Source organism: Podarcis raffonei, chromosome 7 (assembly GCF_027172205.1).
Source record: "Podarcis raffonei isolate rPodRaf1 chromosome 7, rPodRaf1.pri, whole genome shotgun sequence".
Classification (NCBI taxonomy): domain Eukaryota; kingdom Metazoa; phylum Chordata; class Lepidosauria; order Squamata; family Lacertidae; genus Podarcis; species Podarcis raffonei.
The window spans coordinates 23,572,295-23,585,616 of NC_070608.1; the positions used below are offsets into that span (position 1 = coordinate 23,572,295).

Consider the following 13,322-nt stretch of genomic DNA (forward strand, 5'->3'; position numbering starts at 1 on the left):
TAACGTCCCAGATTCATAATGGTGGTATACTGTCTTGGGCCTGACGTCTGTTGGTCCTAAGGCAAGAGTTGGCCTCAGACAGTAAGAAGAAGAAATCTGATTTTGATTGTGACACATTCACAGCTAGATTTATTTTTCGATTTAATATGAAGCAAGGCTATTATAACAAACATGATGGAAGAGTTGCTAGCCCAAACCTTTCTGGGTCAGTGTGTGCGGCTATTACCAGAAGGCTGGGGGTTGGAATAGATGAGCCTGGGGAATCCCTTCCAGCGCCGCAATTCTACGATTCTGTGATTATTATTCATTTCATTTCTATGCCTTAATTTTTATTTTTAATCTCAACCTGGTTTACAACACATTAAAAAATCAAATAAAACAACCCAGAACAAAACATTACTGAAGAAAGTCAAATATAAACACGCAGAATCAGACTGCGGGAGGAGAAACCTCCGCGCGTTCCGCGCCCTATTAAATTTGACCCGAGCTCCTTCCCGTAGCCGTCGATCGCAACGCGCGTGCGCAGGCGGGAGCTGCGGTTCGGAAGGTGAACGAGGAAGGACAGCACAGGATACTTGCGTGTGCGAGGAGGACCTTGCGGTTCCAGCGCTTTCCGTGAGACGTGAGTGATTTGCAGGGGATTGGTTGGTGGGCCCGCCCGTGCCTGTTCCCTCGGCCCTCCCCCTCCTCCTCCCGCGCGTTCCAGAGAGCGGCGCGTTCCTGGTGCGACCGTTGGGCCGTTGGTGGGGGCGGGGGCGGGGGCGGGGGCGGAGGACTCGGCTGGCTTGGATTCGGAGGAGGAAAAAGGACGAAGAAGCGCCTGAGGGGGAGGTCTGGGCCTTGGTCCTTGGCTACCCTGCGGCCAGGCCCGTCTCCTCTCTCCTCGGCCTTGTTGCCTTGGGAGGGGCCCGTCCCGTCGCAATGGCGCCAACGTGAGGTGCTTGTGAGGGCAGCTGCGCCCGCCCGCCACCGGGCAAGGAAGCTGCCCCTGGCCCGGACAGGAGTTGTTCGCCGCCCTCCCACTTCCTTGCAAAGGACGTGCTGGAGTCGTGTCAGTGGTGAACTGCTCGAAATTAGGCTCCTCAGGTGCACGGAAGGCGAGCTGCTTGGCTACCAGACGCCCAGGCGGGGCGGAGCCTCTGAAGGCCTTCGAGGACTTTTAATAATTTCTCGCCTGAACACACTTGCGCTTAGGGGGCCCAAGGCGAGAAATCGGCTCCTCGTCGCTTTTGTTCCCTTCTCCATACATGTGTGCAGCATGTGTGTGCATGGAGAGACAGTGTTACATTTTTAAAAACGAGGAGGCTGCAGGCCTTCATTGTGTGTGTGTGTGTGTGTGTGTGTGTGTGTGTGTATGTATGTTTGACACCCTCACAATTCTGTAGCCTAGGAAAATGCTGAAAGCTGTAGGAGTAAATTCTTAGTCGTCGTCTGCTGGAATGTGGGCACTTGCGGTTGCAAATCCCTTTAACAAAATTGTGAATGGAAAAGAATTGTGTTGAGCTGTGCTGGTTCCCAAAAGCATGAAACTAAACTTTGAGTAGCTAACTGGTAGTTTGTCAGGGCCCTCCGTTTTTTAGGCTTGTGCGTAAAACTGAGTATATAAATTGTCCATACAGTGTGGTAGATAGCGTTGGGAGACTTGACTTTAGTTCCATCCTGAGCCACAAAATTTACTGGGTGACCTTGGGCCTGGCCAGTCTTTTTAAGTTAGCCCAACTTATTTCCTAGGGTGAACATTGAGGATAAAGGGGAGTGGGACCATGTACACCACATTGAATGAAACAGGAAGAGCAGGTTAAAATTGCACTTAAGAGCCTTCTGGATCAGGCCACTGGCCTATTTCAGTATCCCATTCTCAGTGTGACCAACATGATGCCTATGAGAAGCACTCTCATCCTGCAGTTTCCTGAGAGCCCTTGCCTCTACGAACTTCCCTATCCTCATTTAAATCCATCCAAGTTGATGGCCATCACTACCTCCTGTGGGAGCGAATTCTACAGTTTTACTGTGTGCTGTGTGAAGCACTTCCCTTTATCTGCCCTGAATCCTCCATTCAGCCTCATTGAATATCCATGATTTTTTGTGTTATGAGAGACAGAAGCCTTTCTCTATCCACTGTTTTCATTAGTCATACCACCTCTCATGCACATTTTCTCTAAACTAAAAAGCCACCAAGGCTGCAACTGCTTCTCACCTTTGAGAGCTCTCAGGTTGATGCTATCCAGACCTGGTTATTAGTCAGTTTTTGTATTATTATTATTAGGCCTAGAACTTCATCCCTCATCACTACTATATGCCTCAGTTCCTCATACTTCCTTCCTGCAAAAGTTACCTGAGGAACAGAGATCTGGCCTATAACTTCTGCTGTGAAGACATTCCACTTCTCTGCAATCTCCTTTAGCATACCTTTGGCTCAGTTGTCATCCAAGGTATCACCTGCCTCTCTAGCCACCCTTCTGCTACAGTCATATTTAAGTAATTTTAACTTTCAAGCATGTTGAAGTGGTTTGACCTTGAGTCTGCCTTTCAACTTCCTTTTTACCACACCTCTCATTTTTGGGAAGTTTCCTCTGTTGAAGTCTGATGTGGCCATGTTGGATTTTGTTGGCCATATCCATGTATATTTAATTTAATGGTACTATGGCCACTGCTCCCAATTGGTTAGACAACAGTTAACATCTTGCACCAGGTCAAGGATTGGTCGGTTCCATGACCAACTCTTCTAGGGCACAATTGTGTAATGTAATTATATGATCATGTGATAGTTAGGATGCAGTTTTATGTGAGGGCGTCAGATACATCAGATCTATTCCTCTGATGTCAGAAGTTGGAGTTTGCCTCCCAGCCACCTTTGGCTCTTCCAAAGTCCTGGCCCAACTATTGTCAAAGCTGTGACATCAGAAGAGCTAAAATGGGGCATTCCAGCAAGTGGCTTCAATCTGCAGCCCAGCGAGAAACTTAGAGATGCTTTTGAGTGTGACTAAATCTCTCCCTCTGCTTTCCCTACCACTGTTTTTAATGGGAGTGGAAACTTAAGCATAAAAGGAAAAAAGTTAAAACAGAAAATGGACCATTCTCCCACCCTGCCAGCATAAGCCTGGCAGGGCATAGGGTAAAGGTTTTCAATGGTTTTTCCATTGAAAAATGTTTTGTTGGCACCATTGTTATCAAATGCAAAGACCTGCAGATGATCCAGCTTGATATCTCTGGCATGGAGGAGTCTTTAAACATAGCTAGCTTCATTGAGGTAAGCTGATCTGTAGTAGCTGAAAGAACTTGGCAAAAACCTGATTGTGTTTTACATGGGTTCTTGTTGGAGGCTGGGTTGGTGCTCAGTTCCCAAAGACCAATGGGGCATGTCTAAGTTCTTTCAACCATTGAGAATCTTATTTATTGGGCAAAGATGTGTGGATAAAAATAAGTAAATATTATGTGAATTGGAGGTGTTGGAAGAGGTTTTGTTTGCTTACTTAAATGTAGAGCTCATCAGGTTCCATATTTACGGATATAGCCCACTGAATAGTTTTGTATCTGATTGGCTGAAGCCAAACTCATCTGTAGACTGTCATTGACTAAGCTGCTGTGATGCTATGAAATGTTTGCAAACATTCCTTTCATCTACTCAGAGGAAAGCTATTATCAGTGGAATATTGATCCACTGTGAACCATGAGTGAGTCAAGTAGAAAAGTCAAGACTGGCAAAAGAAACTTAGAATAGAATAGAGAATAGAAATATCTTTATTGTCATTGCCCCCTCTCAGGGACAACGAAATTACTTGCATGGGCCCCAAAAGTAGGAGAGGAAAGAGCTCTTTGTTAGCATCCAAGACATTAGGTTTACATTATTCAGAGTTGGCAGCTCTGAGGTGTGACTGCATTTTCTATGCACCTGCTCCTCGCGTTGGCGCATCACTCCTAGCAGTGTTAGAAACTGCCTACACGGCTTGTGGAACCTGGGTTACAGGTGCAAAAACAATGGCTAATCACCCTTTCCCTCAATGCAACAGCACTTTCTATTTATTTTTTCATAGAGAATTTATTTGGTCTTTTTTGTAATTTGTGGTGTTTGGAGGGTTATAACCAGACACAGCAAAACAAGTCATACATAGGTTAACACTGAGACTTAAGTTTAGACAAGTATAGGACAGTAACATAGTGTGGGGATTTGAACCCAGCTCTCCCAGGTCCTGGTCCTACAGACAATCTACTACACACACTTGCTCTCACTGGGTTGAAACTCTATTTTTCAGTTTGCAAAGCCACAGTTTCTGTGATAGATGGAGCTACCAGTGAGGGACATTTTCTCCATTCGTGCTCATGTGTCAGAGGCTCAGGAGCAGAAGAGCAGGGGAGAGAGCAAATAGAGAGCGGAGGAGAGGAATCAGAGGGGAGCGTAGGGGAATATGACAGTGGACCGAGAGATTCCATGAGCTTCTCCAGCGAATCAGAAGATTCCCAGGAGGGGGCGCCTATGGTAAGGGCGAGGCGAGTCCCAGGGGGGACGATCCATAAACAAGGAACCAGAGGGGAGTCCCAAAGGAGTAGCGGAGGAGTAGGGCCAGTTCCCCCACCAGAGCACAGTGGGGGGGAAGAGTCACGTGAGTCAGGACCAGCTTCTCCTCCATCGGGGAGTGGGGAGACGGAGGGAAGGCCAGGTCCAGCTAGCCTCCCCGAAAGGGGGAGCAGTGACACAAGTGTAACGGTCAGAAGGAAAGTGGGAGGCTGCGCGCGCGCGCCAAGTTCAAATGTGGAGGAGCGCGGGACAGCAGAAAACCCGGATTGGGAGCCAGGTCCTAAAGCCAGAAGGAGGGGGGGGAGAAGAGTCAGCAGAATCAGCGTCAGAGGAATCTAGGAGGGCTGAGACTCCGACTAGCAGAAGGACCCAGAGAAAGAAGGAACAGAGGAAGAGGTGGAGTAAGGCTAGAATCTTAAGCTGGTGTCAGGGGGGAGGAGATTCAGATGGGACTTCTACGGTCTGATGGATAGACGTAGCGTTGCGCGCTGCGCGTCTGGAAATGAAACTGAACTTCAATAAAGACTTTTAAACTTGAGCAAGAAGCAGCGTTGGTCTTGTGTGAGCTGGGACCTTGGGCAGCGCTGACATCATGTAATGTGATTATTTTCAAAGTTCTAATGTTTTAATTTCTGTAAAGCACTTCCCTGTAAATGGTACAGGAGCACTCATGCAAATCTTTAAAAAGTAGGTGATGCTCCACTCTTTCAAGACCATTACAGTGGTACCTCGCAAGACGAATGCCTCGGAAGACGAAAAACTCGCAAGACGAAAGAGTTTTTCGGTTTTTGAGTTGCTTCGCAAGACGATTTTCCCTATGGGCTTGCTTCGCAAGACGAAAACGTCTTGCGAGTTTGTTTCCTTTTTTCTTAAAGCTGCTTGAAGAGGTGCAGTTGTGACGGACCGTGCTTCGCAAGACGAAAAACCGCGCAAGACGAAAAGACTCGCGGAACGAATTAATTTCGTCTTGCGAGGCACCACTGTAGTTTCTTTGTTGGTTTGCCCCCATCCCAAATTACCATTGCAGCTGTAGTGTATGAACTGAGTGTGGATGAGAGGAAGTCTGTGGGGAATGTTTGCACTTAAAAAGAAAAAAAAGAGATAACCGTTCCATATTGATAACTAGGATTTACTGGCATCACTTGCACTTAAAAGTTCATACAAATGGGCCCCACTTCCGTTTCTAAAAGATTCTAATTTATAGAATTTGCACCAATTTATCTGTTTTTCTGTGACCAGAGGCAAAACAGCTGGATCTCTCCTGCTGCTCCCCCTCCCCCCAATTGCTTATCTGTTTGTTTGCAAACCACAACCTTTTAGCACATCAAAAGGCTTCCTGGGGTCAGGCAGAAAGGGAAAACTGATGCTGTGGTTCTCCCGCACAGCCGGTCACAAACTATGTGACTGGAATTCTAAACTTGGTCACTAGGTGGTGCTCCTGTGTCACAGAAAACAGCTGGCGAGTGGTTAATTTCGAGTGCTGCTCTCAGGTGTTATGTTTCCATATGACACAGCATGTACAATATTGTAAGAAAATGTGTCCAGAATTAGAATACTGAAGGCACCTTTAGCAACAGAGCATAAAATACAGTCGTACCTTGGAAGTCAAACGGAATCTGTTCTGGAAGTCTGTTTGACTTCCAAAATGTTTGAAAACCAGGAAACTCCAGGAAGCTCCTGTAGTCAATTGGAAGCTGTTCAGCTTCCAAAAATAGTTCACAAACCGGAACAGTCACTTCCGGGTTTGCAGCATTTGGGAGCCAAAATGTTCAAGAACTAAGCTGTTTGAAAACCAAGGTATGTGTAATGTCTTTGGGGGTGGAACCAGATGCAAAATGATGGTTGAACAGGGCAGACACGGTAACTTTTTGTCCTCTATGAACCATAACTGGGATACCTTGTATATAGCCAGCTCCATCAGGCCTCTTCCCTCAACTGTCATTTGGAAGCAGCCATTCTATTAGTGGGAGAGATGGGAAGCAGAGCACTCCCATAAGCTCTGCTGTGATTGGCCAGCTCTGTTAGGCTGCCTCTCTCAACTGTTACTTACGTGGGAAGACACTCCATCAGACTGCCTCTGGGGGAGAGATAGGAAGCGCAGTTTGTTCCATCAGTTTGGTCAAAAGCTTAGCTCCATCAGGCACCTCCTACCCGAATGCAGCCTAGTGGTCACTATAACAACAAATGTTTAATAATTGGTGCCTGAGTTTGAGTTCCTTTTGTCACTGTCCCTTTCCCCTTGTATATTGTGTTTTTTAACTGACTGTATGTAAGCCACTCTGGGAGTCTTTTTGACTGAAAAGGGTTATAAATCCTATAAATAAATAAAAAAGGCTGCTTAATCGCCCTTGGTCTTCCCCCTGCCCCACACACCCATTTCTTCCTATTGTGTGGGCAAATGATGCCTTGCATCCAAAAGTGTAAGGCTAAAATTAAGTCTACAAGTAAGACATATTATTGAAGTGATAAAGGTTGTAGAACTTCTATGCATGCCTCATTAGATATTTATTGAAAATCTAAGAAACAGGAATTTCTGAGTAATTTGGGGAGCTATATAAGTGACTTCCTTGCCTATGAAGCTTGGCTCAGCTGCATAGGGTTTAGAGATTTGAATAACCACATCTTTGCTGCTGATGCTTTTCACTGTTGGTCGTAGAGATGCTTTTGTGACAGCACGCCCTTGCTAAATTTTCTTTGATTTGCCTTTTTTAGGAGAAAACATCACCATGTCTGCTGCTTTGCTGCCCAAGCCCCAAATGAGAGGCCTCCTGGCCAGTCGTCTAAGAAAACACATTGTAGTGGCTTTCCTTTTTTCGATGGGATGTGCAGCTGGATACAAGGTCAGAATGTGGTGCATTAAGAAGTCAGTTTGTGAGTTAGTTCTTTTATTAAGACTGTCTTAGTGAGAGGATGCAACTTTTTCCAGTAATAACTTGCGGTCTTATCTCTTTCTCTTTAGTTTGGTGTGGCTGAACCAAGGAAAAGAGCATATGCTGAGTTCTATAAAACCTATGATGCCATGAAGGAGTTTGAGGCCATGAGAAAAGCTGGGGTGTTTGAAAGTGCACCACCCAAATGATCATGAGTAGGTATCTGAAAACTTTCCGTTGTCTAACCTTGGCAGAAGAATATTACTTTTTGACTAGGTATGGTGGATGTTTTGTCTTAGCTCTGTATCCACCAGACCCATCTTATGTACTTACAGTATTATCAATTGATAGCCCTGCAATGTTCTACTTTTTAGCTTTTGTGTTTGATTGCATCTCTACTAAAGACTTACTCATCTGAACCTATTTATTTATAGAAACATTTATATATTGTCTTTTCAGTCCCCATGATGGGGCCTGCTATCTTTCCCTGTCCCTTGGCCTAGCCCCCTTACTTTTTTAAATATTTGACCTCTTTTTCTGGAATACCTATGCTGTATTGCTGCTTTTGCCTTCCTACCCACTTTTCAAAACCTGTTTTATTCAAAGCCCCCTAGTGGTAGAACTGTTAACCATGCCTGCAGTGAGGTGTTTATCTGCATATGTGTATTACGCGTTTGTCTCTGTTCACATTGGTTTGTCCAACTTGGTCTGTAAACTCCTATATCTATTACACAATACTGGTTTTCATGGGGCGTAAATATATAGGTGAAAGCATCCTGTTGCTCATTTTAGACAAAAACCTTTGCATAAGTGGCCTTGAGATTAAAAACAGATTCATTTTATAACTTGTTGTTTCTTCCTTTTCAGACTCTCCTCTCCGGATACCTGACAACTGAACATCACTGTTTCAGTGAACTATTCCTTGTGATCCACTTTGGTGTTGATCATGCTGTAATGTTGATCATTAAATTAAGTACTTCAGTTAAGTGATGTTTGGACTTATTTCAAACTGGATAGCGAGGAGGTAGTAATATCTGTTCCAGAATGCTTATGTACTATTGTTTCCCCCCCCCCCTTATGTACTATTGTTGAGGTACTAGCTGCCCGTCATCATTTCAAGTTTTCTTAGAAAGCTTTTGGAGAATGATTGATGAATGAGAGGAAAAATCTGCTGGATTCTATGTTTGATTAATTACATCTTCCTTTCACTGAAACTGGGTAGGGAGATTGAGAACAAAAGCCTTCTATCTGGTTTATCTTGGTCTTTTGTTTATTAACACTTGTCTCTCTAAGGTGTGGGGAGTATGCGGCCTTCCAGATGTTGGACTTCAGCCAGCATCGTTGATAGGAAGATAGGAGCTGTAGTTCTGCAACTTTATAGGGCTGCAGGTCATTGTTGCTCTAAAGCAGTGGTGGCCAAACTTGGCCCTCCAGCTGTTTGGGGACTACAGTTCCCATCATCCCTGGCCACTCACTGGTCCTGTTAGCTAGGGATAATGGGAGTTGTAGTCCAAAAACAGTGGAGGGTCAAGTTTGGCCACCACTGCTCTAAAGGAGCCAGGCAGGAAGAGAGGTCTAGGCTGGGCTGTGTTGGATGATTGCTAGGTCCATAATGGGCACATCTGCCTCTAAAAAAGCTGATTAAATACCCAATGGGTACTAGAACATGCTTCAGCAAAGATCAGTTAACAATTTGCCTTATGATAAGGGAGGATATATGTAGTTGTGTGATTAGTTGTGGATAAGGATGCACATTTGCAGACATAGCAGTATCTGTATTGTGCAGGCTTGACATCTGTTTTCAGAGGCATGCCAGCCTTTATGTTCCCCCTAATATCTGTCTAGTTTGTACAACTAGCAGCCAACTTCTGTAATTGTATTTTCAGATATTCCCAGTAAGTCCTTAAAACATCTCATCGTGACTGGCTTAATGATCATTTAGCTTTCCTTAGGTCTTGCATTCTTGCTCGTTGCACACTCTTGAACTTTGTCCGCTAGTATCCTATAGTGTTGCTTCCAGCGGTACACAGCTCTCCAGCTGATGTTTAATGGAACAGTGTGTGAGTGAGTTTGTCCATTAGAGGTCTTCCAAATACTGATGTAAAAATGCCAGTAAAAATGTATTCCCTAATTTAAGGCAAGAGTCTAGTGCCTGGAAAGTCTGAAAGTCCCTTGTTACTGCAACTTTGTGTTTTGAATCAACGAAGAAGTTACTAAGTAGCTTACTAGAGTGAATGGTTTTGGAGAATGTGTATATATACAAAGTGTTGATGTTAATGGTCCATTTGAAGTAGATGTTTTGCTATCGGGATTTGAATTTACAAGCTTGAAAATACAATACAGATGGCTTAATTTGGCATCCTACTTTATGTGAAGATTTTATAGCCAGCTCAAAAGATCACAAGCAGCAACCTTTTGATGGGTGATTGTGTTATTCATATAGATAAACTGCAGGACTAGGTTGAAACCATTAAAACTAATGAAACTCTATTCTAAAGAGTAGTTTTGCCATCAGTGAGAGCATATGAGGTACTACTTTAAACTGGTCTACAGAGGATGGACCAAAATGCTTGCAGAACTATGGGGATTAATTTGTCGCTTCACTGAACATTTGGGGCAGCGTAGATAGATTTTGGAAAATTCCTATAAAAGTTGTGTTTTGCTTCAGGGTTGTGCAGGGACCATGGAAAGGCACTATTCATTTAAAGCAGCTTCTTGATATAAGTAGTGTAGCTGCAGCAAAATTATGCTGTCATCGTAAGCAAGGACTGCGTGTGTCAGTGAGCCAGCTAGCAGTAAGTCACTGTTAGTGAAGTTAACTCTTTATTAGAAGAAATAAGGCCTGCTCAGGAGCACCAGGTTTAATGAGCCTTCTCAGTAGGTCTTGCCTCTATGAGGCAGTTGTACAGACTGAAAGTCCACAGCTGACTTAAGTCTCCTCCTCTCCCAGGTTTCTGATCCTGGGAGCCCAGTGAGGAGGGGAGCTTGTTGCAGCAGGAGGGGGTGACAGTATGACTTCTTCACTCATCTCTGCCTCTCCTTTCTCCTGATTCTGCTTCTAGACTTATCTCTGCCACAGCCTCTTCCTGCTCACTAAACTCTGTTACCTTTTCAGCTTCTGACACTGCCTCCCAGCCATCTTCCCTTGAGAGGTTGCCCTGTTGGTGCCTCCCACCATTCCTTTGTGTCTGCAGGAATTGGGCGACAGCAGGGAAGGTGTTTTTGGAGGGAAGGTGCTAAAATGATATTTGAATAGTTCAGTTCACTCAAAGATGAGTCGTAAAAAGTCCTGTAAACCAATATGGTGGCTTGCCTGCCTGCCTCAGCTATCTGTGTGTGGGTCACAAAAATTGTTTTCCTTGAATAAATTTGTTCTAATATATGCAGTCAGCATGCAACACTGGCAATATAACTCTTTATTTCCCATAAAAGATTCAAGAATAAAATGTATACATTTTCAAAGGTAAACAATGACCAGTTTGACAAGTCAACATATGAGATGTTAACAATGGCTGTGTTCACTTCACACTCATCGTGATCAATAAATAAGAAAAATGGCTTCCAGAAGTAACTCATAGCAAAGTGGGTTACAAGAGAAGCATTAAAATCAAAATGTTCTTATAGTTTGTACCAAGAATGCAAAGGAGATGTCAATAACAACAAAAATAGATCATTATTACAGTAATGACTTGGTTTCATTTCAGTTCCTGTCTTGGGCATAGTTTTGAAGTATAGGAAGAATCTCCACAGAATAATGTTGAGTTCTTGCCCTGAGAGTTTGAGCCAGGAGTATCATTTGGAACAAAAGTTTTGAAGCAGAAACAGATAATAGCTAAGAACCCACATTAAATAGATTTTCTCAAACCTAAGACTGCTGATCCCATTGCAATCCACAAATATAATAGCTCTTATGGCAACAGTGATTTTTCTAAAATAAAAGAAGAAAACAGAATTTGAATTGCCTATAACAAAACTCATTCAAAACACTAAAATCCTAAATGTGCAAGGAGAACTCCACAGACAATCAAAATGGGAGCTCCTTTAAGGGTGTGAGAAGCCATCAAATCAGACTAAATGTAAATGTAAATGTGATGTGACTCATAGCCCCAATATGGGATTGAGTCCCATCAGTCATAATTTTATTTGTTCTCTATGCAGTGGTTTAGATAAGGCTTCAAGTACTCAGTAACATATTTGTCTTTGTATTGGAAGGGGTGGGAAATGTGACTTCTCAAACACAGTAGGGACAGCATTAGGAGCACAACCCCAAACTACTGGAATTTAGTTTTATGGTTTAACAAGTCCTTCCCAATTAAAGTGAGTTTTTCAGTGTAGAAAGTGGTGACAAAGATGTTGAAAGGAGTGATCTATTTGCTTCCAGATTGTTCAGTTCCCAGATCGTTTTAGTACAAGATTCATCTGTCTTCATTAAATTGTATCCACAGAGCTATAGTAAAACTAACATTTGTTAGTTTTAAATCTCAATTTCTTAACCTTTAAATATTGGATAGGTAAGTTTGAGACCAAGAACAAAATATTCAAATTACATAAACTCTTTGAAGAGCACAGATATAGGCCTCAGGATTAGTTAATGCATACAATTAGCATTTATGTTGAAATGTGTAACAAGACTGACAGAAGAACCCTAAACAATATCCTTGGCAGTAAATCATACTACTTACAGTGGGACTGACCTCTGAGTAATGCAGCTTGGATTGGAGACTGAGTTTTGTCTAGGTTTTTTTTGATACACTTGACTGAACACCACTCCTAAAATTGATACGATGCATATTACTGGTCCCACAATAATAAGAGATGACGTACCTTGCATAATTATGTATTGCCCAATAATCCGCAACATCATATACATTCAAAAGTCTTAAGAAAAATCTGACTGGGGAATAAGATTACTACAGACAGGAAGTTTCAAAAATAAATTAATGCCATAGTTACCATTTTGCTCTCCAAACTACACAAAGGCACTAGTTTATATTAAGGACTAAAGTCCTGCAGAATTTCAGTCAAATAAAGAAGGCTATTATAAGGATAGAGCAGTGCTAAAATCCAGCTGTCACTAGTAACTTAAAACAGCCACTTCAATGCTTTCAGTTGGAGTGGGAGGAAATGTTTTGCTATTGGATGGAAAACTTAGGGTAAAAGTTTCAGCCCTGAGCTAGTTTTTACAGCTGAGTTATAAACTCTGCTTATAATAGAAACTGGCAGACCCTAAAATAGGACACAGAGAACACGGATATTCTTTCTGGGACAAGAACACTGCAACATGCAGAGTTTTGCTTACCCTTGCCTGTCTGATTTCCAGTTGAAAGAATGGACTGAACGTGTTCACTGTCATTCTATAGGGCTGCTACATTTCCCTTTACTAGACAGCTTAGCTTATAACAAGGTTTGCATCACTAATATTTCCTGAACTCATGCACAGAGATCGAGAATCAGCACATTTCATATAGGCTGGGCAAAAAATAAGACTATTGTGGGTTTGTTTGTTTTTTAAGTGCTACTTTACTACACCAACCCACAAAGTTTAAACACATGTGTTTGACACAATGTGAAATTAAAAGTTCACATTAGGCAACTGCATAGATGTTACTTTAAAAATTGAAAACAAGTCTTGCCACTGGGTGTTCTCAATTAAACCCCTTTCTCAAGGCTTTATTTTTTACCATAGTAAATTTACTGATGAATACTTGGGCAAAAACAGGATCAACAAGGTACTGGTAAGTCTTAACTGTTGTAGGAATGGGTTCGGCAGCTACCACTTGTGCTGTAGTTTGCGCAGATAAAGTGCTGGGAACAAAGTGATAGGATGATTTTGTGATGTAGTCCAAAAGTCTGTTGTACTGCTGTTCAGACAATCTCTCTCTTACTCCATCTGCCTGAAATGAGACAACGCAGATTTATTGAAATGTACAGCACTC

At 43.0% G+C, this 13,322-nt stretch overlaps 2 protein-coding genes across 5 annotated transcripts in view; one reads left to right on the forward strand and one right to left on the reverse strand.

The window, feature by feature from the left end:
- The first annotated feature begins 494 nt into the window (after window positions 1-494).
- On the forward strand, window positions 495-8,372 carry LOC128417194 (cytochrome c oxidase subunit 6C). Its single transcript, XM_053395554.1, has 4 exons — window positions 495-622; window positions 7,229-7,356; window positions 7,476-7,601; window positions 8,254-8,372. The coding sequence occupies exons 2-3, from the start codon at window positions 7,243-7,245 to the stop codon at window positions 7,593-7,595; spliced, it is 234 nt and encodes a 77-aa protein (XP_053251529.1). The 5' UTR covers window positions 495-622; window positions 7,229-7,242; the 3' UTR covers window positions 7,596-7,601; window positions 8,254-8,372.
- A 2,415-nt stretch (window positions 8,373-10,787) lies between these two features.
- Window positions 10,788-13,322, reverse strand: part of VPS13B (vacuolar protein sorting 13 homolog B) — a 370,069-nt gene continuing 367,534 nt past the window's right edge. For all 4 annotated transcript variants that reach the window (XM_053395521.1, XM_053395520.1, XM_053395519.1 and 1 more), the window contains exon 62: window positions 10,788-13,280. In XM_053395521.1, coding sequence (XP_053251496.1) covers window positions 13,032-13,280 — 249 coding nt within the window. In that variant the 3' untranslated portion in view covers window positions 10,788-13,031. The remainder of the gene's footprint in view (window positions 13,281-13,322) is intronic.